Genomic DNA, 26,160 nt, shown 5'->3' with positions numbered 1-26,160 from the left:
CTGTGACAGAATTGGCTCATGGTTGGGGGAAGGCACTGTGTGTGGCTCCTTTTTTAAAAAATCAGACAAAGGGGGTCTTACAATAAGTGCAGGGCTGCTAGGACAGGCTTTTTTGCCACATCTACCTGTCAAGCTAGAAATTCAATAGAGCAATGGGAATGCTAATTGATATGCAAAACAGGTCTAGGGTTCCTAGAAATGTCTAATGATCCTCCAATTCATTACGAATGCAGAATTAAGACATGCACTAAATGAGATGGGAGTGAGAACACCAACCTTTTTGCTTTTCCCTCTTTTCCTTTTAAAAAACCTGCTTTGGGAAACCTCACAGGTTTTATGATTTAAAAAAAGAGTATTGCAATCAGTGGGTTTTGTCTTTCACACACTGGATATTTATTATTAGAAAATAGCTTCTATCAGCTGTCAGTACCAAAGAAGTTGAAAGGAGTGAGCTTCTCACCATATTTTCTTCTTAATAATATTTAAATAAACAGCTCACTGTGTGGAGAGTTGCTATGCCCTTTTTTCCCTTTAAAAACTGAATAATTAAATGAAGTTTAGTACAAAACATTCTTCAAATATGACTTGTTCTGCATCTGTTATGCTGTCTCCTTAAGTAACAGACGTGAAAGAGATGAAAAAGATCACTCAGGCTACCAAGTACCCCAAATAATCCACACGAGGAACTGAGAAACAAATAAACTAACTCAAATAAGACCCAACCAAACCAAGAAACCAGTTTTTACATTGGCTTTTTGATTTTGATTATCATCTAAGTTTAATATATATATATATATATGTTTGAAATAGTAATAAAAAAGGAAGAATTGAATTGCATCCGTAGCAGGACAACCTTCCTCATATGTTAAAGAGGTGTTCAGAAAATTCCATACAGTATCTGCTAAATAAACATGTTTGGCAGCTTAGCAAATATCATATGATTGCAGCATCTATGATTTGAAGTAAAACAGTATTTGCTTTCTTCTGGCAGGGGTCGTTGCTTGGGGTGATGTGCTAACCCACTCTGGATGTTCTGAGACCCACAGGCTGAAGGAAGGGCTTGGGGGTGGCTCAGTGCATGACCCCAGTGCAGATCCTTCCAAACCCCAAACAGTGAATCAACCAAACACCCACACAAACATCAAACAATTGTCTCCTTTGAGTTCCTCTTGACGGAATGTAGGCCCAGCAAGGACTGCTGGTTAGAAGGTACATTGACAGACTTTGGAATGAGGAGAATCACCCTCTGATTGGTCCGACGCCACTCGTTGTACAATCGACAGTGGTACCTAAATGACACCTGGGGGTGAGAGAGGAAAAGTAAGAGAAAAGAATTCAGGTCAGCAGAAGTGGATAATCAATGCAAGAAACAAATATGTCATTGGAAAGAGCTTCAGAGAGCTGGCAGCACTACAGCTGCGCAAGAACCCTGGGCACAATGGCTCTGGCACACAGTGAGTGTTGGAAGACTGGGCACCAACCACAGAGCACCCTGTGTGTGGACACATGGGCAGAGGTTGCATGGGTGGCTTCCTCTGTTCCTCCTCATACTGGGTACATTCAGGATATGAATGGGAAAATGAAGTTCTTTCTGAGTTTGAATTTATTTTTGGACTAGTGGTGAATACAATGCCAGCCCTCGCCCAGCTGTGTGACCTCGGCAATGTGCCTATCAGGTCCCTAGGTTCTTCTCTGTTAGATGAGTGGGATGCTAGGACTTTATGTACCTTCCTGCAAGTTAGACCCTGCACAACTCAAAGGATCTCACTCACCCTGTGATACGAAGGACACACCCTTTGTGCTGTCCTGTGGACAACCTGCATAACTGCTCGGTGGCCCCAATGGATGATTCGTAATGGCCTCCAACTCCAGCATGTATAGCTTCCAGTAAGGAAATCACAGCATGGGCACTAACTCCCCTGATAAATCTTCTCGAGTCTCAGGCTAGGTGGGGCATGACTCCCTTGGGTGCCCACTGTGCCTCAAGCTTACCCACATGGCACTGAGTGTCCTGAACAGCACTGTCCATGTTTTTCCTTCCCCTGCACTAGGAGCATCTTGAGAGCAGGGATGTGTTGTGTTCATCTATGCATGGCCGGCACCTGTTCCAGGGCCTGGCACTTAGGAAGTTGCTCAAGAGAGTTTGCTGAGTAATTGGATGAGTGAATCAGCATCCTACATTTTCTGATTGCAACACTGCTTCAAACTGAAGCCTTTCTCTTTTTTCTTTTTTTTTAGATAAAGTCTTGCTCTGTCACCCAGGCTGGAGTGTAGTGGCATGATCTTAGCTCACTGCGACCTCTGCCTCCTGGGTTCAAGCGATTCTTGTGCCTTGCCTCAGCCTCCTGATTATCTGGGATTACAGGCACGTGCCACTATGTCTGGCAAAGTTTTTATTTATTTATATTTTTTATTTTTTGTAGGAAAGGAGGAAGGGAGGAAGGCAGGAAGGGAGGAAAGGGGGAAGGGAAGGAGGGAGGGAGGGAGGGAGAGAAGGGAAGGAAGGAAATCAGGCAATGAGAGAGACATTGCCGACCTGGATCTAGAGGTCTACAAGTTGATTTCTTTGTTTCTTTTTTTGAGAGAAGGAAAGAAAAAAAAAGGAATGAAGGAGAGGAAGAAAGAGGAAGAAAAAGAGGGAGAACGGAAATGTTGCTCTATTCTAAAAAAAATGGGTATTAATAATGGCCAATCAATATTTCATTTAAACCTATGAGTAGGTGTGATGTGGTATTGACAAGAATGTATATTTTATGTATTTAAAGTGGAGAGCTCTATAAATGTTTATTAAGTTTACTTGTTCCGGATCTGAGTTCGAGTCCTTGATATCCTTATTAATTTTCTGTCTCATTGAATCTAAGTCTCTATGTATCTGGGCGTTGGGATCGTTAGCTCTTGTTGTTGCATTGATCCTTTTACCACTATATCTTTGTTGCTTTAAAATCTATTTTACCAGATATGAGAATTGCAACTCCTGCTTTTTATTTATTTATTTTTGCTCTCCATTTGGTTGGTAAATCTTTCTCCATCCCTTTGTTTTGAGTCTTTGTGTATCCTTGCATGTGAAATGGGTCTGGATGTAGCATACCGTTGGGTGTTGGCTGTATCTTTTGATTGGGGGATTTAGTCGATTTAAATTCAGGATGACTGCCATTTGATGTTAACTGGCTGTTTTATCCATTCGTTGATGTAAATTCTTCTTTATGTTGATGCTCTTTACTTTTTGGTATATTTTTAGAAAGGCTAATACTGGTTGTTTCTTTCTGTGTGTAATGCTTCTTTCAGAAGCTCTTGTAAAGCAGGCCTGGTGGTAATAAAATCTCTGAGTACTTGCTTGTTCATAAAAGATTTTATTTTTCCTTCAGTTGTGAAGCTTAGTTTGGCTGGATATGAAATTCTGGGCTGAAAGTTCTGTTCTTTGAGGATGTTGAATATTGGCCCCCACTCTCTTCTGGCTTGTAGGGTTTCTGCTGAGAGATCTGCTGTAAGTCTGATAGGCTTTCCTTTGTGGGTAACCTAACCTTTCTCTCTGGCTGCCCTTAGTATTTTCTCCTTCGTTTCAACCCTGGTGAATCTAACGATTATGTGCCTTGGGGTTGTTCTTCTTGAGGAGTATCTTTGTGGTGTTCTCTGTATTACCTGGGGTTGAATATTGTCCTGCTTTGCTAGTTTAGGAAAATTTTCCTGAATAATATCCTGAAGAATATTTTCCAGCTTGGATTCATTCTCTCCGTCGCATTCAGGTACACCTATCAAACATAAATTTGGTCTTTTCACATAGTCCCACATTTCTTGGAGACTTTGCTCATTCCTTTTTATCCTTTTATCTTTAATCTTGTCTTCTCATTTTATTTCATTAAGTTGGACTTCGACCTCTGATATCCTTTCTTCTGCTTGAACAATTCGAGTGTTTAAACCTGTGCATACTTCTCGGAGTTCCTGTATTGTATTCTTCAGTTCCATTAATTCATTTATATTCCTCTCTAAGTTGTCTATTCTCATTAGGATTTCGTCAAACCTTTTTTCAAAGTTCTTAGTTTCTTTACATTGGGCTACAACATGTTCTTTTAACTCACAGAAGTTTCTTATTATCCATCTTCTGAAGCCTGATTCTGTTAATGGGATGCACTCGTTCTCCATCAAGCCTTGTTCCCTTGTTGATGAGGAACTGTGATCCTCTTTAGAGGGAGAGGCGTTCTTATTTTGAGTATTCTCAGCCTTTTTACGCTGGTTTCTTCCCATCATTGTAAATTTATCCACCTGTCGTCTTTGTAATTACCAACTTTCAAATTAGGTCTCTGGGTGGACGTCCAAGTTGTTAACTCCCAGGGCCGAAATATGAGCAACCCACTGCGCCGGCCAAAACAGTGGCTTTAAGACTGATGGTGCTTTTCTGCCCTGGAATCTCCAGTCTGTCTTCCTTCTTGAGTCCGTAATAGGCGACTCTGCCTTCCCGGAGCTCCAAACCTCGGTCAGAAGGGGAACCAGTCCCGTTTACTCTGCACCAAGAGCTGCTGCGCTGAGGTGCCGGCAAAACCGTTGTGCCGGCCACAAGAGTTGCGCTGGCGACCCGTGGGGCTCCTCCACTGGGAATCTTCTGCTCCGTGAGCGACCAAAATTTGTCTGAAAGTGTGGCGTCCTCTCGTTCTCTGTGCTTTCACTGGGAGCTGCAATCCCGAGATGTTAGCAATCAGCCATCTTGGATCGTTCGTCCAAAGTTTTGTTTTTAGTAGAGACAGGGTTTCACCATGTTGGCCAGGCTGGTTTCAAACTCCTGGCCTCAAGTGATCTGCCTGCCTCAGTCTCCCAAAGGGCTGTGACTACAGGTGTGAGCCACCACACCAAGCCGAGGTGCTTGCTTTTTTATGTATATACATTGGAATGAGATGCTTAAACCTGTAGTTTGTTTTGGAGGAGGCTGGCATAAAACATTGATGGACTGCCCAGAACATTCAGAGTCTGATGTCTAGGTAAGTGCTGGAAACGAAGGAGCCCATGAGCTTCCAGAGACAAATCAGGTCTGGGCTATTTAATCATCTGGGAGTAGGTGGGTTGTGTTGACCACTAAAGGTCTATGGTGGTCAGAAAGTGGGTTGACCTGATGGCTTGAGCTGGAGTTTCTGGAAGTAGATGAAAGTGCAGGCCCTTGATCAGAATGGGCTTTTTAGTCTTCATGGCAGGATCATGAAATTCAAGGCCACTCATTCAAATTTCTGAGGCTAGAAAGCAGATGCCATGGGCTGAGTGCCAGAGAGAGCTGAGTATGAAAATACACACTTTTAAACTCACACAGATGTGCTTTCCTCCAAAAGTCCCTAAACATGCCAAAGTGGATCAGCTTGGTTTTTTTTAAGCTTGATTCTCTTGTATCTATTCTGTCCTGCTGCTGCTGGGTGCTACTCATGAATGTAAGAGAGGCAGGCTGGGAAGCCAGCTGTTCAGGGCCAAGGGCAGGAAAGAGGTGGAATGCAGACAAGTATTATACTAATAAGGAACTTTGGCAAATAAGAAGTCTGGAATCTGGGACATTATGGGAAAGCTGGATTTCAAATCAAGAGTCCCTTTTTCCATGATGCCGAGAGCTGTGCACACTTGGCATTAGTAATCAGAGAAGTAGCTATGAGTGCAGACCGCAGGATCCAGAGCCAGGCACATGAGGCTGGAATCTGCATCCTCTACTTAGTGGTTGCGTGACTTGGGGAGGTTATTAGCTGTCAACAAGCTTCAGTTGCCTTGTTTGTAAGATGTGAACAATGATATTTGATGTAATGCATATAAAACACCTAGCACAGGGCATACATTTTAGTGTTCTTGGGCTGTTTTACATGTGTTAAATATAAGAAAGAGTTTTGTGACACTCTTTAGACACAGGGTAACAGAAAAAAATAGAAACAGAGAGAGATAGGGCTATTTTCTTTAAGGCTCTGCTCTCAGCATGGTCCTGGATCAGCAGCAGGCTGCATCACCTGGGAGCTTGTTAGAATATCAGAATTTTGGGCCCACCCAGACCTAAGGAATTAGAAAGTGCATTTTAACAAGGTCCCCAGGTGATCCACATGTGCATTCAAGCCTGAGACCCACTGCTTCAAGGAACACAGAAAGTCAGGGACGTAGCAGGTCTCCTGGTTCTTTGGCCAGGAAATTAAAAATTAAGCCCACTTGTGTAGACAAACAGATGAGATCTTATTACACATTAATCTATTTTAATTGTGGTTAATCACCACAGTCTGCAGGCAAATTCAATCAATAAGAAGAAAGCATCATAAGAAGATGCCTCTGTCAGGGAAAATAAAGGTAGTTGAGCACAATGCCAAGGAGACTGCAGGTTTGCATTGCCCTGGGTTAATGCTACTTCTTTAGATGCTCCAAGACACTGCAACCCTGCAATGCAATATAATTGGAAAGAAAGAAGGTCTAATTTGGAAGAATAAGGCAGTGAGGAAAAAGAAAACATAAAATAAAAAGATGCTATAACAATAATGCTAGGAATTTCACTGAGATATTTCTTAAACTTTTGAGTTTAGGAGAGAGGAGGAAGAAAATAAAGGGCTACTATCCTAAAAATACTATGCCTTATGGGATGGGCTTCCTGAAGTTTCTGCATTTATTTATCTAACTAACCTCCTATCATGGGCAAGTCTGTTGTACAAAGAGTTGTGATCGCATGAATATTATGAGAAAGGTTAGAAAATGTTAGCATCCCTCTTCCCATTAGGGAGGTGACCGTGGCAGTGGCAAAGGTGTGCGTAAAGTCACAGCAGGCTTCGGGAAATCTGATTACATAGTTTTATTTTGCCCTTTTTCTCTGGAAGTGATGGTATGACTTAGGGAGATTGATGGGATCAGGCCTTGGCAAATTGCCTCCGCAGCAATGGGCCCAGCTCACCTAACTATCTCTGACTGCACTGGGGAAAGGAGTATGGGAGTGAATTGGTCATGGGGAAATACTGCTGAATACCCTCAGGCTGCTTGTAGGCCATGTGGGAGATGTGTCTTAAGCAGCCCTACAGTGAGCCTTGTTGGGACAGTGTTCCACTGGAGGCTCTGAATTTATAAGAAGAATTTAAACAATCAAAACATGGGACTGGGAGTCAGCCTTTGAGGAACCGGGCTGCTCATGCATTCCCTTCTGTGCTGGACACTGGCTGCATCTGTGATGCAGTGAGTGGAAAGACTTCCTGTACATGGTGCCTCAATTCTCCTCCAGCCTCTAAACTGGGGCTAATACCAAGTCCATTACCAACAATTTCTTCATGTTTAATATGGACTCAGTTCTCATCCAGCTCTCTTTGTGTCTGTCCATGGGCTTCAAATCACTTGTGACATGCACAGTGATGTTTCTGGGACACCTATCCCTGAGCTCTTAGGGTGGAGCTGGCCCCTACACCCTGGCCTCCTGGGGCCTGGGTGTGCTTCTGAAACACAGCAGGTTTCACAGCAGGGGACTCCCTAAGGGTGGACTTCCATGGCCATGTGTGCCCGTGAGAAACTCCAAGGCACTCTGAAGCAAGCAGCGTGAGAGCTTGTCCTTCTTCACAATACCAGGGAGGCCTTCCAGGAACGGCTCCTCTGAGGAGCAAGGCTTGGACTGACACCGTGTTTGTTTATCTAAGACATTTTCACAGCATATTCTCCTTAAGCTTGACAGCTTGTTTACAATGGGTTTCTGCCATAGGGCAGTTTCCAAGTGCTGTCAGCTTCTGAATTACGGCTCTTGCCAGGGCTGCTCAGTACAGCATTTATCTGGGAAGGAGTTATTCTATATTCAGTAACCTATTGCTGAGCTGACTCCACAGCACGTTTCTCACACCAGTCAAAGGGGAGAGATGCCTTCTTTCCCTCCTGCTACTTTGCATGCTATAAAGGGCAGTGGGAGGGTGGAAGCTGGGGGAGCAGGGAAGCCGCAGGAAGGAACGTAGGGCCAACACTCTGCTAGGTGCTTGCATGTATGTTCTTAGATGTTATCTACTTACTGTTTGCAATAATCCATTGGCCCAGGGGTTAGCAATTGTTTCCTGTATATTTTTGTATAAGAGGAAGGATGAACAGAAAGGTTAGGTATCCTATTTGAAGTTACTATTATTAGGATGCTAAACCTTGGGTTTAAACACAAGGCCCTTGGATCCTAAATGCATGTACAGCACTGCCTGTAAGAATGAAGTATGTTACCATTTCCTGAAAGAGCCTAGTCTAGGTAGCTTTTCCACCCAAACCTTCTTTCACCTGAGATGGGAGACGAAACAAGGTCACATCCATTATTTCTCGAGATAGCATGCTTTCTTTTCTTCCTTTCTTTCTTCCCTTCCAGTCACCTGTTGCCCTTTTTCTTTCTTGTTAGGTAAGTGTATGTTTTACAAAGCAGGATTTTCAAAGGTCTTAAATTGGTTTTGAAAGCCCAGCATTTAAGCTCACTTCATCTATCCTTCATCATAGGTACTCTTCTAAAAAAAATGACAGACTAGAAAACCTCTAAACATGGCAAGAACTTGTATTATTCTCCAAAGTACTTTCCCATATACACTTTCACTTAAATCTCATAACACCAGGGGAATTTGGCAGAATGGGCATTACCGCTATTTCCACTTGACAGAGGAGGACACAGAAGCAAAATGACTTTCCCAGGTGGTGCCATGGACCAAGAGTTAGATGGCCCTGCTTAGGCTCCTTCATTTCTTATTTCTAACCCTTCTCCCATCACAATAGAGGCTTCTGGGACAGCTTCACTGCTTGATTCACAATGAACCAGAATGCACTTTGGAAGCACAGACTTTTTTTTGAGATGGAGTCTTGCTCTGTCACCCAGGCTGGAGTGCAGGGGTGCCATCTCAGCTCACTGCAACCTCTGCCTTCCAGGTTCAAGCAATTCTCCTGCCTTAGCCTCCCAAGTAGCTAGGATTACAGACGTGCACCACCACTTCTAACTAACTTTTGTATTTTTAGTAGAGACAGGGTTTTGCCATGTAGGCCAGGCTGGTCTTGAACTCCTGACCTCAAGCGATTCACCTGCCTCAGCCTCCCAAAGTGCTGGAATTACAGGCATGAGCCACTGTGCCTGGCTGGAAGCGTAGACTTTTAAAAGAGGCAATAATAGTTTTGCTTGGGGCTTCATTAGCCTGGGAACAGAATGTTTAAGTTAACCATAAGACTCAAGATAAATTCTTAGTATTAGAACACTCCCTCTTTACTGAAACTGAAATGTGTCTGCTTACTGTCTGAACACTCTCACTGGAGAGGAGGTACAGAGCTGGAAGAGCCATATGATAAAGAAGAGGGAAATGAACAGGGTCTTGGGAGTGGCAGCTGGAGGAACAGGGTCTGGGAGACAGATAAAGGGAGGAAGTGAGTGCTAGAAGCATTTTCCACATGCTGACACTGTGCTATGGGATATGGGAATGGTATGCTTTAGGCAGGAAATACATATTGAATAACAATAGAACGTGCTCAGATTAGAAATGAGCAGGCACAGGAGAGTAATGCCAGGAAGCAGCGGGCCTAGCTTCTGAAATATTCTAGAAGACAGTGATGTCCTTCCCTGCAGCTCCCAGAAGAAAGCAGAAAGAGAGAGATCAAATGTTGCATTTTGTGGGTGCTGTCAACTGGTACTCGAGCAATCAACTTACTGCATGAAGTTAAAAGTTAAAAGAATGAAAAAGGGGATATTTAAAAATTCTTCCTCATATACAGTGAGAACAGTTATTGAGAAATGGTCTTTCTTTGGTGGCAGCTTCCCAGCTAGATAAATTAGTGCTTTTATGGGCAGCAGAGTCAATATCCCAACACATAGAATAATCATCAGGCAAAGTGCGGCTCCACATCCAACAAAGACTTTAGGCTATGTCAGGACATAAGAAGAAAATAACCAACAGGGAGGATTCATGATCTGTGCAGGCAGTGACAGCAACAGTGGCCAAGTGCATCATTCATAATATACTATAGTTCCAGCAAAAGTGAGAAACATAAACAAGAGAAAGAAAATGCCATGCCTTATAACAGATGGAGTCCTAGACTGCTAGTAGGGTGGAACGTCCAAGGTGTGTGTGTGTCTTTGACTGATGGACACCCAGAAGCTGAGCTTTTCTTTTATGTGATCTGCCTTAGCAGCGCAGATATACACACAAACGCACACACACACGTAGTCATAAACCAAATCACATGCTCCTGACAGCATTCAAAGGTCTGGTTTTTTTCTTTTCTTTTCTTTTTTTTTTTTTTTGAGACAGAGTCTCACTCTGTTGCCCAGGCTGGAGTGTAGTGGCATAATTTCAGCTCACTGCAACCTCCGACTCCCACGTTCAAGTAATTCTCCTGCCTCAGCCTCCTGAGTAGCTGGGATTATAGGCATACACCACCACGCCCAGCTAATTTTTGCATTTTTAGCAGAGACAGGGTTTCACCATGTTTTCCAGTCTGGTCTTGAACTCCTGATCTCAGATAATCCACCCTCCATGGCCTCCCAAAGTGCTGGGATTAAAAGTGTGAGCCACCACACTCAGCCTCAAAGGTCTGTTTTCTACTGGGTACGTGAGATATGTTACAGAGAAGAGGAAAGGCTTGTGCCAGCTATGAGGCTGCCAACTCCAAATAGCCTGAACCCCAGCCATCGCCAATACTTACTAGTGTCCAAAAGAGGTAAATAGTGAAGAGTGCGACAGTGAGTGCAATGAGTCCGACGGCTTCCAGCCGACTACTAAAGTGCAGGTGGTCCACAGCGCCCCGCAGGCACAGCCAGCCCGAGATGGTGGCCAGGGGTGTTATAAACAAGAAGCACACCATGTCGCCAAACAGAGTCCGCTTCTCATGCTGGGGGCCAGGGTTTCTCAGCCACTGCCAGGTAAAGGGAGAGAGAGAAGAGCAAGGGAGAAGGTTAAACACCAGTGTGGAGTGGAGGCATGCGGCTCTGAAGTCATTTTTGTCTTCAGAAGCTTTGCCTTCAGAAGTCAGAAAAAAGGCATTTCCGACTTGTTCTGAGATAACAAGGAAGCATTCAGGGCTCAATCCCATGCCCCACCCCCTGAATAATATGATACGATACACACAACAATAATAATTTATAGTGTCCTTGCTATAGATGACCTACTTCTTGTGAAAATAGTTTAGCCGTTACTATTCTGAATCACAGTGATCCCATGTAGAAGGAAGAATGTTATTCTTGGAAGGTAACTGCTGAGGTAGGAGAAGTTCAGTCATGTGTCCAAAGCCTTCCAGTGTCTTGACCCTGGGAATATGTGCAGGGAAGGGTTGGGTTGCTCAAGAGAGGCCTGTTTTTAGGACTGGCTCTTGACCAGCTCCTGAGAGATGAGCTCTGAGTCCTAGCAATATTTTGCCTGATAAGAGTATTTTGCATGCTAGACACCTTGGGCCACAACACCAGTATGATCAGATAGTTTATACCAACAATGTGATTTATGATGAACACCTTTTTTTGTGCTGGGAGGCTGGAGTTTGAGTAGCTGAGGTCAGTTATGCAGATATTGCATGTCTACGTGACTGATCCCAGTCAAAATCCTGAATACTAAGACTCAGATGAATTTCCCCAGATTGGCAATACTTTGCACATGTTGTCACAAATCATTGCTGGAAAAAATTAAGCACATTTGTTTGACTCCACTGGGAAAGGACACCTGGACTCTTGTACCTGGTTTCTCCTGGCACCTTCACCCTTTTCTGCTTTAAATCTGTATCCCTTTGCTGTAGTAAACCATAACCATGAGTACAACAGTTTTTCTGAGTCCTGTGAGTTCTTTTAGTGAATAATTGATCCGGAGGATGGTCTTGGGGACATCCAACACAGAATAAGACTCACCTGACCCCATAAACTCATTAATGCCCTCTCTTGGCTTTTGGATCCTGAACCTCCTCACTTAGGACCAACTCTGACATCTTGATTATGTTACCATCTTGACTGAACCAGCCCCCAAAAGGATGGGAAAAACCTCATGCTTTTTGAAAGACTAAAGAGAATTTCTACAGTTAGGGAAACAGGATGGCTGTCCTCTCATTTAGGTCCCTGCTGAATGCCTGCTATAATGCTTTCCATAATCCATTCAATCCATTTAATTCAGTGCTCACATTCTGATGTCAGTTCACATGGGTAATGAGGCCTGGTAGCTTTTCTTCAGATTAGCATTGAAACACTCTACAGATAATTTGACATTCTCATCTCACTGTTCCATGTAGTAACAACAGAGGCCAAGGAGTCCAGAGAAGGAGTGGGGTCAAACACAGACAATGGGGTTGGGGTGAGGAGCGACACTGGCACACTCTGTCTTCCATCTTATCCCTATCAACAAACAGGGGCCAACCCTTGTCTGTCTGCTAATGCATGCCCAGCAGTGCCACATAGCTGGCTTGCCAAACAGGAGCATGGGCTCCGAGGAGACAGCCCAAGTGGCCAGGACAGCAAATCCTACAAACCCATTGGAAGGAAGGGAAGGACCATGATGGGTGAGAAAAGAATGGGTGGGGCTGACAGGAAAGGGAAGGGAAGGCCATGTTCAAGGATGGAAGGACAAAATAGAAAAGATGCAAAGAGGGAAATGAGTTGAGTAAAGGGCAATGTAAGGCCTGGCAAAACCCCAATGAGTGAGCAAAAGAGGCAGGAGGTAAAAGGCACCAAAGAAAGTTTTCTGGGAGGTGCCCTTCCTCAAATGTTTGCTTAAGTCCCCAACATTCCACCTTTAGGGACAATCCACCTTAAAAACAGGGTGAGATGCTGAAAGAAGTCAATTTCACCTCAAAAATGGACACAAATAAATATCAAAACATAGATAATGGGGAGCTGACTTGGCTGAGAATTTAAATACTGCATTATAAATATTTAATATAAATACCAAAATAAGTACAAATGATATTATCCTGCTGTGTGTTGTCATGCCACCTCAGACATCTCAGCAGCTTCAAAGATACTCAAAGAGCTCTTATTAATTAATACATTCTTGCCTAAGCACTGGGAATATCGCTATGAAGTGGAGTGTAGAAACAGGGCATTATTGTATCTTAATTTTATAGAGGCTCAATAAGATTGAATGATGATTCCAGGTGATTCAGAAGCTGAACTGAGAAGAAGATCAAGATCTCTCTACTCTTATGCAGATGTTAGTGAAATATTCAAAAATTAAAATTGTAAGACATTCAGACATCCAGATTCCTAAACAATGGTGGCCAAATTATAGCAAACCAACCCAGTTCTCACAGTTTCGGTTTTCCCTGGAAGCAGACAGGACATCTGGTGCACTCTTCTCTGTACCTCCATTTTGGAATAGCAGGCCCTGAACACATATGCTACCGATGTGCACAGAAACACTGAACTCATTAGCAAAGGCTTCCTTTCTTTTGCTTGGGAATTCTGGATGCATTTTATTAAAACTAATTTAGTACTTTACTTAGTTATGTGGCTCTTGACATTACCCAATGAAATGACTTAGATAGGGAAGCGGGGGAGAAGGTAATTATGAATCAATGTTTATCTCTGTCTGATGCAAAATAAATGTGCAAAGACAAATGAGATTATGATTGCTTGTTCCCAGTTTCCTATTTTCTAATTGTTCTTTGATCTTCTGTATTTATGTGTCCATGATCACCCAATAAGATAAATTCTGCACCCTTTTAACTCTAGTTTTGGGGGACTTAGCTTACTCTTTGTGTTGTTTGCTGCTGGTTGAACTTGGGTATGGAATACTTTACATGGTACTAGTATGTTAAATTGTGAGTCTTCTGCAGAACTCCAAGTGTTACTGCATTACTTATACAAATGCAGGCTTGTGAGCAAGACCAGTAGCATTCATCCATCATCACTGAGGAAAAAAAAAACCTACCCTCAGCCATGGTTAGAGCTGCTGAGTATCCAGATATATCGACACAGAATATTAATACAAGAAGAGTTTATAACAGAAAATTTGATTACAGCTTACATTTCTAGCAATACAGAACTGTCTAAATAAATTACAGAATTTGCTTAACATAGAATGCCATATATTAATAGTAATTTCAAATGCTAATGTACATTTTATATTTACTGACATAATATATTGCTGAGAAGGAAAAAAATCTAGTGGACAGAATGCATAGTATGATCCTGTATATGTATGACGTATTTACACAGAGACAGACATTTACATTTACACACACATAGTGTAGTCACATAAAGACCAGAGGGATACCTAGCAAAATAGTGGCTATTCTTGGTGGTGGCATTATGAGTGGTTTAAAAATTTTTTTGTATATTATTTTCTTGTTTTGTACAATTAACATGAATTCCTTGTATAAATATATGTGTATATATTACTTGTGTACAAAACATATAGACAGAGAGAGACACACACAGAGTGAGAGAGAGGGACAGACAACGCAGCCAGGGGAGGCAGATGTCTAGCTAGTGCACAGCAAAACAGCTATTACTGAGCGATGTCTGGGGCAGGCTCAGTGCTACTGTTTGGAGTTTATTATGCAATATCTCACTAAGTCTTCACAGCAGTTCTATGTAGTAGGTGATAACGGTATCCCTGTTCCATAGATATAGATGCCAGGGAGCAGAAAGTTTAATAACTCACCTCAGGATAGATAGCAAGTGGGTATCAGAGGTGAGATTTAAACCAGCCTCACCTCTTTTCCTTGCTTTCCTACTAACATTTTTTTTGTACCAAATGGCATTTGTGTGTGTGCATGCCTGTGTATGCAAGGTTTTTGCAGCTTTCCAGCTAGGTGGGACACAGCTAAGTCCTGCTGTTTTATTGGGTACATCTGGTAACTGAATGTTTAGTTGGCTGGCCAGGATGTGATTATTACAGTTTCAGAAAACTTTCTTAGGCTCTTGTTCTGGTCTGTGTCAATTCTTTTACCAAACTACGACGAGGTCCAATTTTGGGTATTTAATCTCAGCTACATTATCATGCATTGTGACTTAATTCATAACAGACAAGGGGTTGACCTCCCCGATTATTATTCTATTACATTTTTGGCTCTTAGGTCTTCTACCTTTCTTATCAGTTATGCGGTACATACATTGACTATTATATCTAGTCTATAGTAGTATCCTTGTCTCCTATCCATTAATAAAGAACAGAAAGAGGCAGAACGCAGGCTTGTTTGTGTGTCTGTCTTCCCATTCAAACTTACCTTTACATCACTGGTGTCTAGCACAGGGCCTGCCTCATAGCAGGCATCTCATGCTAAATGAATGACAATAGCTTATGTCTCTTCAGCCCCTACTATATGCCAAGCACTATCTTATATGCTACATCTAATAATTCATTTACTCCTCAATAATCTTAGTAAGTGATATCATTATCACTGCCATTGTATAGATACAGGAAATGAGACACAGAGAATTCAAATAACTTATACAAGATTAGTCATGCCTTTGGTTCATGAAGTCCAGCTCTAAAGACTGTGCTTCTAACCATTCTGCTGTATCATAATTCTTAGTAAAGCATGGGGTCAGGAAGTAGCTGGATAGAAGGGGAGGAAAATGATTATACCTTAACTGTTTTTATCAGTACAAGAAGGAATATTTACTTATTGAAGTTCCACTGGTGTAAGATACCAATTAATTTATCCTGCCACTTGTGGACAGCATCTGCAGCTCAGATATCATTCTTAAAGAGTCTTAAGTTTGACCTTAGTCCTCAGCTTATACTTGGTGGTTAGCTATATTTTAAAAGCCAAGGTCAATGATTGAGACTAGTAATTTCTGTGGCATCTTTTCCCTGGTGGACCCACCCATACAGCTGCCAGGGGTTCTATGGGCAGCCCAGGGCACCCTTCCTGCCTCTTGTTCTCTGGTTCCATAAAAAACATGCAGTACACAGAGATAATGCTGTTCAAAGCCCCAGCAGTGAGCTGCCTATTTTTTTCTGTAGAGATCTCATTCTAATCACTTAACTTGTTTCTGAACCATGAGGTTAATCAATCCTTGGAAAAAAGTTCAACAAATAAACAAACAAACCAGAAATCTCACCATAATCAGCACTAAAGGGCCTGGGACAGAACAGGGGATAAAAGCAGCACTCTACTACCTTGCCACAGCATCATTCACTGGCAGTGAATGTGCATCTAAGGTAAGCCAGGCACCAGTGGCTACTTTCAAGGTGGGTTAAGTGGGGATTTGGATTTAATTACAATGTCGATATGTTAAATCTCCTACTGGTTAGTGGGGAAGAGGGTGTGCCAGAGGTGCGGTTGTTAAAGGACTTTAGACTCTGCCTCCCAGGCTCTGAGTTAATAAGCTTAAATCCCCAAGGTAGACAGGACACTGTGCAGGTCAGTTTGTACTAGAACCAGATTACACTCTGGTGGCTAATAGCTCCGATCGATTACAATCTTTCCCATGAATCTCCTTAATGAGAAACCATCGCAACAATGAAAGAAACTGATAGAAAGGAAACCATAATAAATTTATGGGGCTGGAAGAAAAAAAAGAGAAGGCATGGTCTCACAATGTTTACTCACTTGGGTTTATCTGCCCGAGTCTCCAGTTAAGCTGACACTTGGCAGAGTTATTAACCTTGCCTTACTTGAGATGGGTCTTATTCTGCAAACCCAACACATTCTACTCTAAATTGTCTCGCTTATCTGGGGAGCTGGAATGTGAAAGGGGAAGTATAATGATCAGAAGGTAAGTGATAGGTCTCTTGCATGATTTAAAATTGAAGACGAAACCTGAAAATCATGCTTGAAACAAAGCAGAGAAGAAAAACAAACTCCTACCAGTGTTTTCAATCCCTGAACTCCAGTCTGTCAATGAGTTTCCAGAAAAACTGAAGACACATAGAAGGAAATTCTGACTCCAGGGGACCTAAGGAGATGCATGCTTCAGCTATCCATCAAACCAGGCTTGTAACAATGCATCAAAGGAGAACTTTACAGAGTATTTACTCATGCCTTGGCCTTTCTCCAAACCTCTAGACGTGCACATTCAATGACCCAGTCAACATCTCTGCTTAGATGACTAACAGACAACTCAAACTTAATCTGTCCAAAACAGAACCCTGATTAGCACACATCTCATAACTTCTTTCCCCCAAGTCTCCTCCATATCAGTAAATGACCATTCACCCCTGTCGCTTAGTCATCCTGTGTCTTTCCTCCCGGGCAAAGGGACTTGCCCAGGATATGGTAAGTCCTATTGACACTGCCTGCAACATACACCTGGAGTCTGGCTGCTTCTCTCTGCTCCACTACTGACATCCCAGGTTAGGTCATCATCATCTCCTACTTGGGAGGCAATAGCCTCCCTGCTTCCACTCTGGCCACTGTACTGTCCAGTCCCAAAACAATAGTCAGGGTGAGCTTCTAGAAATATAAATCAAATTAGGTTGCTTCTTTGCTCAAAACTCTCCAATGGTCATAATAAAGTCCAATCTCTCTACCTGGTACCATTAAGGCCTGACCTCATCCCTTCCTACCAGTTACCATGTCTCTTGCTACCTCTTCCTTCATTTTCAGCCTTGCACATATTCTTTGTTAGCATCTCATTATATAAGGTCTCAACTCAAACAGTATCTTCTCATGGAAAACACTCCGAGCACCTGTGACTGTTACTCAGCTATATATACATACATACATACACACACACTTTTTTTTTTCTTTGAGACAGAGTCTCGCACTGTCACCGAGGCTGGAGTGCAATGGTGTGATCTCGGCTTACTGAAACCTCCACCTCCCACATTCAAGTGATTCTCCTGCATCAAGTGATTCTGTTTTAATCCTGAGTAGCTGGGATTAAAGGCACCCACCACCATATCCGGCTAATTTTTTGTATTTTTAGTAGAGACAGGGTTTCACTGTGATAGCCAGGCTGGTCTCGAACTCCTGACGTGAATCGCCTGCCTTGGCCTCCCTATGTGCTGGGATTACAGGTGTGAGCCACTGCACCTGGCCTACTGAGCTATATTTTCTAGAGCACACAACACTCTCTGAAATGATGCTATTTCTTTAGTTGTCTGTTTACCTGCCCATGTATTGCTACCCACTTCAATTTTGTTTGTTTATTTTCATATGCCTTGATATAAGAACAGTGCTGGGACATAGTAGATGTTTAACAAAAATGAATGAATAGGCCGGGCGTGGTGGCTCATGCCTGTAATCCTAGCACTTTGGGAGGCCGAAGCAGGTGGATGACCTAAGGTCAGCAGTTCCAGCCTAACCAACATGGTAAAACCTTGTCCCTACTAAAAATACAAAGTTAGGCATGGTGGCGCATGCCTGTCATCCCAGTTATTTGGGAGGCTGAGGCAGGAGAATTGCTTGAATCCAGGAGGCAGAGGTTGCAGTGAGCTGAGATCACACCATTGTACTCCAGCCTGGGCAACAAGAGCAAAACTTAATCTCAAAACAAACAAATAAATAAATACAATTAAATTAAAATAAAAAGAAGTCTTAATTAAAAAAAGAAAGAAAATGAATAAATAAACATCTGAGATGCCAGTAGGCCTGATCAGAAATGATCTTACAGTATTAGTTAGACTAGTCAAACTGATTGGAAAGGAGAAACTTTGTTGGCATATAAACATCAAGTTGTCAAGTTAATTGCTTTTCGTCTTCTAGACTAGAGATAGCATTTCTTACATATTGCTCTTTTTAGGTTTCCAAGAGAAATATCTACACATTGTTTTGTTGCTACAAGATGAAAAACCTGTAGTTTTGATTCAAGCTTTTTTTCCTAAGATGTTAAGTAACCATGGGAACATCTATTTTTCCATACGTCATGAAGTCATGAGAAATTTGGTAAATTATTCAAGATCCCTTGTGCTATTTTAGTCACAATTACTATATTTTTTTTCTAGAAGAAAACTACCTTGAAATAATTGAGAAGGGTACATACCAAATGTCCATTTAAAAGTTACACAACTCCAATTCAACCAAAAATGTGTACTGAGTGACTATGATGTATCAGATGTTTTTACTGATTTTGATAATACCAGGTATTGTTATTATTCCCATTTTGGATTAGGATATGAAGGCTCAGTGAGGTTAAGTTCCTTGTTCAAGGTTACATGGTGAGGAGCCAGTATTTGAAACCTCCAGCCCAATGCTCTTTCAATTCTTTCTTTTCGCTTACTTTCACACTACATAAAATCTTGATCCCAATTGTTGGTCCCTTCTGCAATGGATAAAGTTGGAGAAGCAGTATCGTGCTGGGGATAAGATATGGGCTTGGAGGCAGGGGACAGGTCACCACTTCCAGTTGCCTCTCATTCTGGTTCCCCCAAATGCTGTGTGACTTTATGAAGTTCTTTAGCTCTCTTGTGGAGTCAGAAATGGGAGTATACTTCAACAGAGTAAGGATGATGGGACTTTGATAGAGTGGTGAAGCAGCTTCTCTTGTTGTCAGAGCAATGCTATAGAACTCTTAAGTTCTCATTTTAGTTCAAAACATCAGACTTGACTAAAGGATTTCAGGCTGATCCTTTTCAAGGCTTCATGCTTGTGTATCCAGCTGCTTACTGATATGTCTCCATTTGTGCAATAAATATAAGAAACTTTACAAGTTTCACCATGGAACATGAGATTTACCATCCACCATTCCAACTCTCCCACAAACAGATTCCTCTCTCAGGGTGGCCCCTACCACCCTGTGGTAGGCCCCCACCAGCATGTGGGAACACCCACACCCGGTGGTTCTCATAAACAACCTCAGTCCCATCCTTATTTCTCCCTTTCTTCATTCCCCTACCCCCTATATCCAGTCAGTTAGCAAATACTGTCAATTCTTCCAGAATACATGTTGAGTATGTTTGCATTGCTCTCCCTGGTCACCACTACTTCCTTCCAAACCCTCTTCATTTTTTACCTAAAAGATGAAACCATGTAATAGTCTCTTTACTTTCTTACCCTTACATTCCTGTTATCCTAGAATCCAGTTTCTATAAAGCAGCAAATCACGACACTTCTCTAATTTAAATTTCCCAAAGGCTCCCCATCACCCTTAGCCTAACACCTTACCATGGCCTACAAAGCCCTGCACAGTTTAGCCAAGCTGTTTGTACCCTGGAGTCCACAGACATGATTCACAGAATCTATGATTTTGAGTGGGGGAAAAGAAAATCATATGTTTATTTTAACAACTTCTAATTGAAACAGAACATTCCATTGAGCTATGCAGAAAATCCAGGTGGCATCAGCAGTACCTGTGACTTTGCCACCCACTGAAATAGAAATATGGCTATTTCATATCCCATTACAACTGTTTCAAAGATCTTGAAATATCATTACTTTAATGTGAGTTATTGGACCTGCTACAAAACGTGTTAAAGAAGCATTTACATTTTATATTACAACTGTGTCTTTTAAATATTTTGATACCTGTATTTTAGTGTAATTGGATTCCTTTGCATTCCTGTATATTTTATCTTACACAATTAAGAATACGATTCTGAGAAGAGATCTATGCACTTCATTGCATTGCCAAAGGGTCCAGAAAAGTTTAAGCAGTGGTGCCTAGCTCTTTGAGCTCTCGTGCAATGCTCCCCTGCAGTGTTTCTTCCTGACTCAGAAACACCAGCGTAGCTCCTGCCTCAGAGCCTTTCCAGTGGCTGTTCCTCTGCCTGGAACTCCTCTACCCATGGCAGGTTCTTTCTCATCAGCTGTACCTTTGGTTGAATGACACCTCTTCAGATGGGCCTAGCACACACAAACCCTCAACCCAGTTATGCTTTGCCATGAAGACTTTATAACTTTTACCACCACTATCAGAGAAAATTTTGTTTATTTATTTACTTGTTCATTCTGTTCCTTCCTCCCCAGCAGGGAAGCTCTGTTAGTACATGAGATTATTCTGGACTGTCCACAGCTACATTCCTATTACAAATAACTAACTTGTGCTTGATAAATATTAGCTGAAGAAATAAAAACCTTCTAAGCTAGAAGATCACTTTGGGTAGATATAAGATGAATATAACTGAAATGCATATATAAGGCCATTTGCTTGGACTCTTCCCATTAAATACAGTATTTTTTTGCCACACACACACATGCATAGCAGTTGCTTTGGCACTCACAGCTGTGATCTGGCTGAAGTATAAAGTCATATTCAAGGACACCCTGGAGATTTGTGACGCTCCCTGGAGGACTCGGGCCAATAAGCCAATTAATAGGCTATAATGCTCCATGAATACTATACTTATGCCTGGAACATTATAATTTGGCTCTGACATTATTTAAACAAATGTTACACACACTCACACCAATGGCTTATTTTTCCAAAGATTAGACCAGTGGTACAATAGTATTAGATAGCAAATAATTTTATATATTCACTGTAATTTCATATATGCACAAAATAAGAATAATCTCTCTCTAATTATTTTAGATCATCATAGCATAGAAGTGATCACAGCCAAATGGAGATTGCTTATCTGAAATATGAGAAGATACTGCATATCTGATCAATGTAAAGCAAAAAATATAAGAAGAGATAACCAAGATAGAATGGAGAGCAAGGAAACAGAAGTTTTTAGAAGAAATTGATAAAATGCATAGTGCCAAAAGTAGATATTTATTTTGTGAACAATAAATTCATACTGTGTGGTTTTTTTGTTTGTTTTTTGTTTTTGAGATGGAATCTCGCTCTGTCACCCAGGCTGGAGTGCAGTGGCACAATCTTGACTCACTGCAACTTCCACCTCTTGGGTTCAAGCGATTCTCGTGCCTCAGCCTCCTGAGTATCTGAGATTACACGTGTGTGCCATCACATCAGGGTAATTTTTGTACTTTTAATATAGATGGGGTTTTGCTATGTTGGCCAGGCTGTTCTTGAACTCCTGACCCCAAGTAATCCATCCGCCTTGGCCTCCCAAAGTGCTAGGATTACAGGTGTAAGCCACCGTGGCTGGCCCTGTGTGGTCTTTTATAAACACAAATATCAGCTCTCATTTCTCTGATCCTGCTTCATTTTCATTCTTACTGGCCCCCAGACTGGAGGGTTACTGGCATCTAATGACCACTCTGCTGGCCTGCTGTTCGGGTCTGGGTTCCTGAACATTTGAATAATTACTTCCAGCAGAAATACATGATCATGGGATATACTGTCCCAGAACAGAGTACCAAATAAAAGCCCCCGCTGGAGCACTATACACAAGATGAGAATATGATAAATAATATGAATATGAATAATACATTTCTATTTGTTTGAAGGAGCAGAGAGGGAGAAATAAAATTCAAAACCAGGTTTTCACAATGGTACTACACTTACAAATCTGTGTCCCTCAGGTGTAGTGAGAATGTGAGTAAGAAACTGTCCAAGCAGAGTATGGTGGAGGGATTTCAAGGAAATGCAATGCACATGTAAAGTAGACAACGGAGAAGGCAATGTCACCATATGCTCCCAAAGTAAGCAAGAATGGGAACACTTTGAAAAAGGGGGAAATTTCTTCTAGATAGAAAGACCATGAAAATGGAGGAACTTTTGGATTTGCAGTCCCTATAGTCCAGTGTTTTGCTGCTTAAAGGGCCCTGCATATATAGGAGGGCCTGGCTGACCTTGCTGACATTAGACACATCCCAGCAACTAATGGATTAGGAATCACTCAAGGCTCCACTTGAGGCAGAGGCTTAAGTTCAGGCACCATGAAGGAGGTGCTGTCTTCTTATTTTTGTTCTAAACTCTGTCTTTGCATTTCACAGGGAGCCCACCATCATTTAAGTAATTTGGAACATGCAAAGCACTCCATGTTCACATCGTCTAAGCTGTTCCTGCTTTTCAAGATTTCAGACATGCCCCTCACTAGCATCCTCACATCTCTCACTTTCTGTCCAGCCATCTGTGTTTACCACTCCCCTGGACTTTTTGTATATCTTTAATTGGGTATGGTGCCCAGAATATCAGATTACCAGGTGAAGATACCTCACTGTGTTATCTGAGCAGAGGGCAGTGTTCTCTATTTTGGTGGCCTCATTTCCTTTGATTATGTTTAATGTTTGTAGATCACTTTGCTATAAAACTCACAGACTTGTCTTCAGAAAATACATTCTTAAGGGGTAAGGGGCAACAGCTCAAATGACATGATTCACGACATCAGGAACTGGCATTTATAGAAGGGCAGGCAGGAAACCAGCTGGATGAATAGAGTTGCTGTCTATGGGAAAGTTCTACTCCAACTGGGAAACACATATACATTTTTAGCTTGAGTGATCCTCAGACATGCACCCCCTAGGTGTCCCCATGGCAGAACCAAGCCAACCATTAAAGAACCCGAGTTAATAACTAGCCTAGTCTCTGTATATAGGTATAACTGAATCACCAGCTCTCCCTTTAAGACTAGCAAATCATATCTACTGTCGTCGTACCCACAGAAGTATAATATGGCCTTCTCATGGAAGAGGGAATATGCAATGGAGTGTTGAGACCTTCTCTCACTTTTCATACTTAAGGCATTTTAAAAGTACAAGAGATACTTTTGGAAAATCTCTGTTTTATACTTTACATAATTATCTTTCTAGATTGGGGTACTCGACTTAGGGTACAGGGCTTCAGAAAATCTGTGATCCCTTTGAGCCTATATTTGGACAATGGATGTGTGTACATTTTTGGAGAGACAGGTCAAGCTCTTATCAGATTCTCATACATATCTGAGATACTGGAAAGGGTAAGAGGCACTGGAGCATTTCCTTAAACTGCCTCAAGACAATCCTTGGTTCAGTCCAATTTTCTTAAGTTTGAGAAATTTAAGAATACAGATTTGGCTGCCTTCTGAGAATCATCATTTATTCTTAGACCCTGGCCTTCTCCTTATTCATCAGATAAAAATTTAAATATCAACTTAGGGTGAAAAATGTGAGATTAAAAAAATTAACAGTGTAGTTTTAGATAATGTAGGACAGCAGAATCAAGAAAGCAACCAAATTAAATTAATGGACTTAAGGGAAGGAGAGGGTTCTTACTGAACAAGGAAGGCAAAAATTCAGATAATCTAAAAAATTCAATGTACAAGTGATATCCATAAAAGAAGAGAGTAAAAGACGAACAGGGTTTCATCATATATACTGTGATAGGGAGAAAGCCAAAGTTTAAGAGGGGAAGAAACCATTGACGCCTCTGTGCCTGTTTCCTCATTTATATCCACAAATAGAAGACCATTAGAGCACCCAGAACAGTGCACAGGATAAGGCCTCGGGAAATAATTACTACTAGTAGTAATAGTAGTAGCACTAGTAGCAGGAGGAGGAGGAGGAGTATATTAAGGTAACCAGGATGTTGAGAAAAAAAATCAGGAATAAAAAATATAGCAAGGAAGGTTAAGATACATTTTCTATAAAATTGGAGACTGAGCCTTGCAAACATTATGGTAAGTGAAGAAAGCCAGTCACAGAGGTCCACATACTGTCAGACTCCATCCATAGGAAATGTCCAGAACAGGCAAATCCATAGCGTCTAAAGATAGATCAGCGGCTGCCTAGGCTGGGAGTTGGGGACAGAGAAGGGACAGCTGGAGAGTAAAGGCTGCAATGTATGAGGTTTCTTTTTGGGTGATGAAAATGTTCTAAAATCAACTGTGGTGATGGTTATACAACTTTGTGAAAATACTAAATATCATAAAATTGTATACTTTAAATCGTGAATTATACAGTATGTGAATTTTTATATCTCAATGATGCTGTTCAAAAAATCTGAGACTGGAAGACCCTTTAGTTAAGAGAAATCTGAAGTGTCCTACAGATTTCTCTAAAGAAACCCTCCATCTTGCATAAATTCCCTTACATAGGTCTTTCCTTGGCCTTGCTACGTCTTTGTCTAATTTAGTGATTTTTCAGATACATATAAGGCATGTCTTACAAACAGCTGAAGTAGGTATATTTTGATACATTAATTCAATATTAAAGTCATAGCTTTTTAGCAGATAAACTAGTGTTTAGAAAACCATCAGAGCCGTTTATTACCTCCATCTCTCATGCCTATTCTCCCGTCACCGACCAGCTACATAATGCAAAGAGTAAACCTTTGCAAGTGGTGAATTGTGAGGAAGGGCCGCCTTATTTTCTAGGATGGTGCATATTTTCCCTTTATCTCCTGATTTCTGCTTTTACTGACTCTTCCCAGATATAAGTCCTTAAATGCCTATAAATTTGATTTTACAACTTTCCTGCTGCTCCTACTGGCCAGCATTTCATATAAGTTATATTAGCCATTTTCCCTCAGAGCCCTGAGAGACTTTGAACCTCACTACTTATTCCAACTTTCTATTTATAATAGCATCGCTAGAGGTGAAGCAATGATGAAATAATGAGTAAAAAACATTTCATTTTCTTCTTGTAATCCGACCTCAATCTTCACAAACAGATCTTTATACATTTTCATAAGTATCACATCTAAGAATTAAACTTTTTTTTTAGTATTCCAAACTAAAATTTTCAAAAGCATTTTTTTTCTCTTTCATGTTATACAAGCACAACATAACTTTCTTCTCACATACCCCTCACAGTGTAAATCTATCCCCCAACTCTGTAATAATAGATTGCAAATAAACCATTTTACCCCAAACAATCTCACAGGGTTCTTATCTCTTCAAGAAAGGAGGCGGGCAGTGAGGAGGCAAGGCACAGAAACACACATTCTGTGAAGAATGAGGAGGAAGGCAAAGCTTGAGGACCTGACGGGGTCTTTTCTTATCTTCCCCTAAATCTGCTGTACCTGTCAAAAAAAAGTGAAGCAAAGAATTGAGGCAAAGCAACAGATCACTGAAGAGAAACACCAGTGTTTTCCTTCATGGGTTGCAAAATAAGGTTTACCAATCTGAATTTTCTTGATGGTAGTTTTCAAGGAAATGTGTACAGTCATGTGATGACTGATTAACCTTCACAAACATTTGTAGAAAGAGGGAAAGGTTTCTTACAATTTTGGGTTAAGAGATTTCTTCTAAGGAATTGGTAACATAATGACTCAGTAAAATGAAGGCTCAAATGCAGAGGAAGAGTAATTAAATGAGAAGAAAAGATAAAGGCTATGTCAAGTCATTTGGAAATGAAGGAGGATTTCTGGCTTCTGATAGGGTGCTGTAGCCAAAAGCTTTGCTTTCTAACTAGAGTACAAAGAGAGACAGGGAAGAAATGCCACTCTACTCTTGCAGCACTTGATCTGGCACAGCTCAGGGTGTTTTTTAAAACAGACTTTATTTTTTGGAGCAGTTTTTGGTTCACGGCAAAATTGAATGGAAAGTACAGAGGGTT

General features: G+C 41.5%; 1 protein-coding gene across 4 annotated transcripts in view; it reads right to left on the bottom strand.

The window, feature by feature from the left end:
• Positions 1-369: 369 nt before the first annotated feature.
• The window catches only part of MARCHF3 (membrane associated ring-CH-type finger 3), a 151,622-nt gene continuing 125,831 nt past the window's right edge, over positions 370-26,160 (bottom strand). For all 4 annotated transcript variants that reach the window (XM_078364940.1, XM_008991598.4, XM_078364941.1 and 1 more), the window contains 2 exons: positions 10,615-10,824; positions 370-1,300 (listed from right to left, as the gene is read on the bottom strand). In XM_078364940.1, coding sequence (XP_078221066.1) covers positions 1,142-1,300; positions 10,615-10,824 — 369 coding nt within the window. In that variant the 3' untranslated portion in view covers positions 370-1,141. The remainder of the gene's footprint in view (positions 1,301-10,614; positions 10,825-26,160) is intronic.

The sequence above is a fragment of the Callithrix jacchus genome, chromosome 2, assembly GCF_049354715.1.
Source record: "Callithrix jacchus isolate 240 chromosome 2, calJac240_pri, whole genome shotgun sequence".
In the NCBI taxonomy this organism is placed as follows: Eukaryota; Metazoa; Chordata; class Mammalia; order Primates; family Cebidae; genus Callithrix; species Callithrix jacchus.
This window is presented reverse-complemented; position numbering and strand designations above follow the sequence as displayed.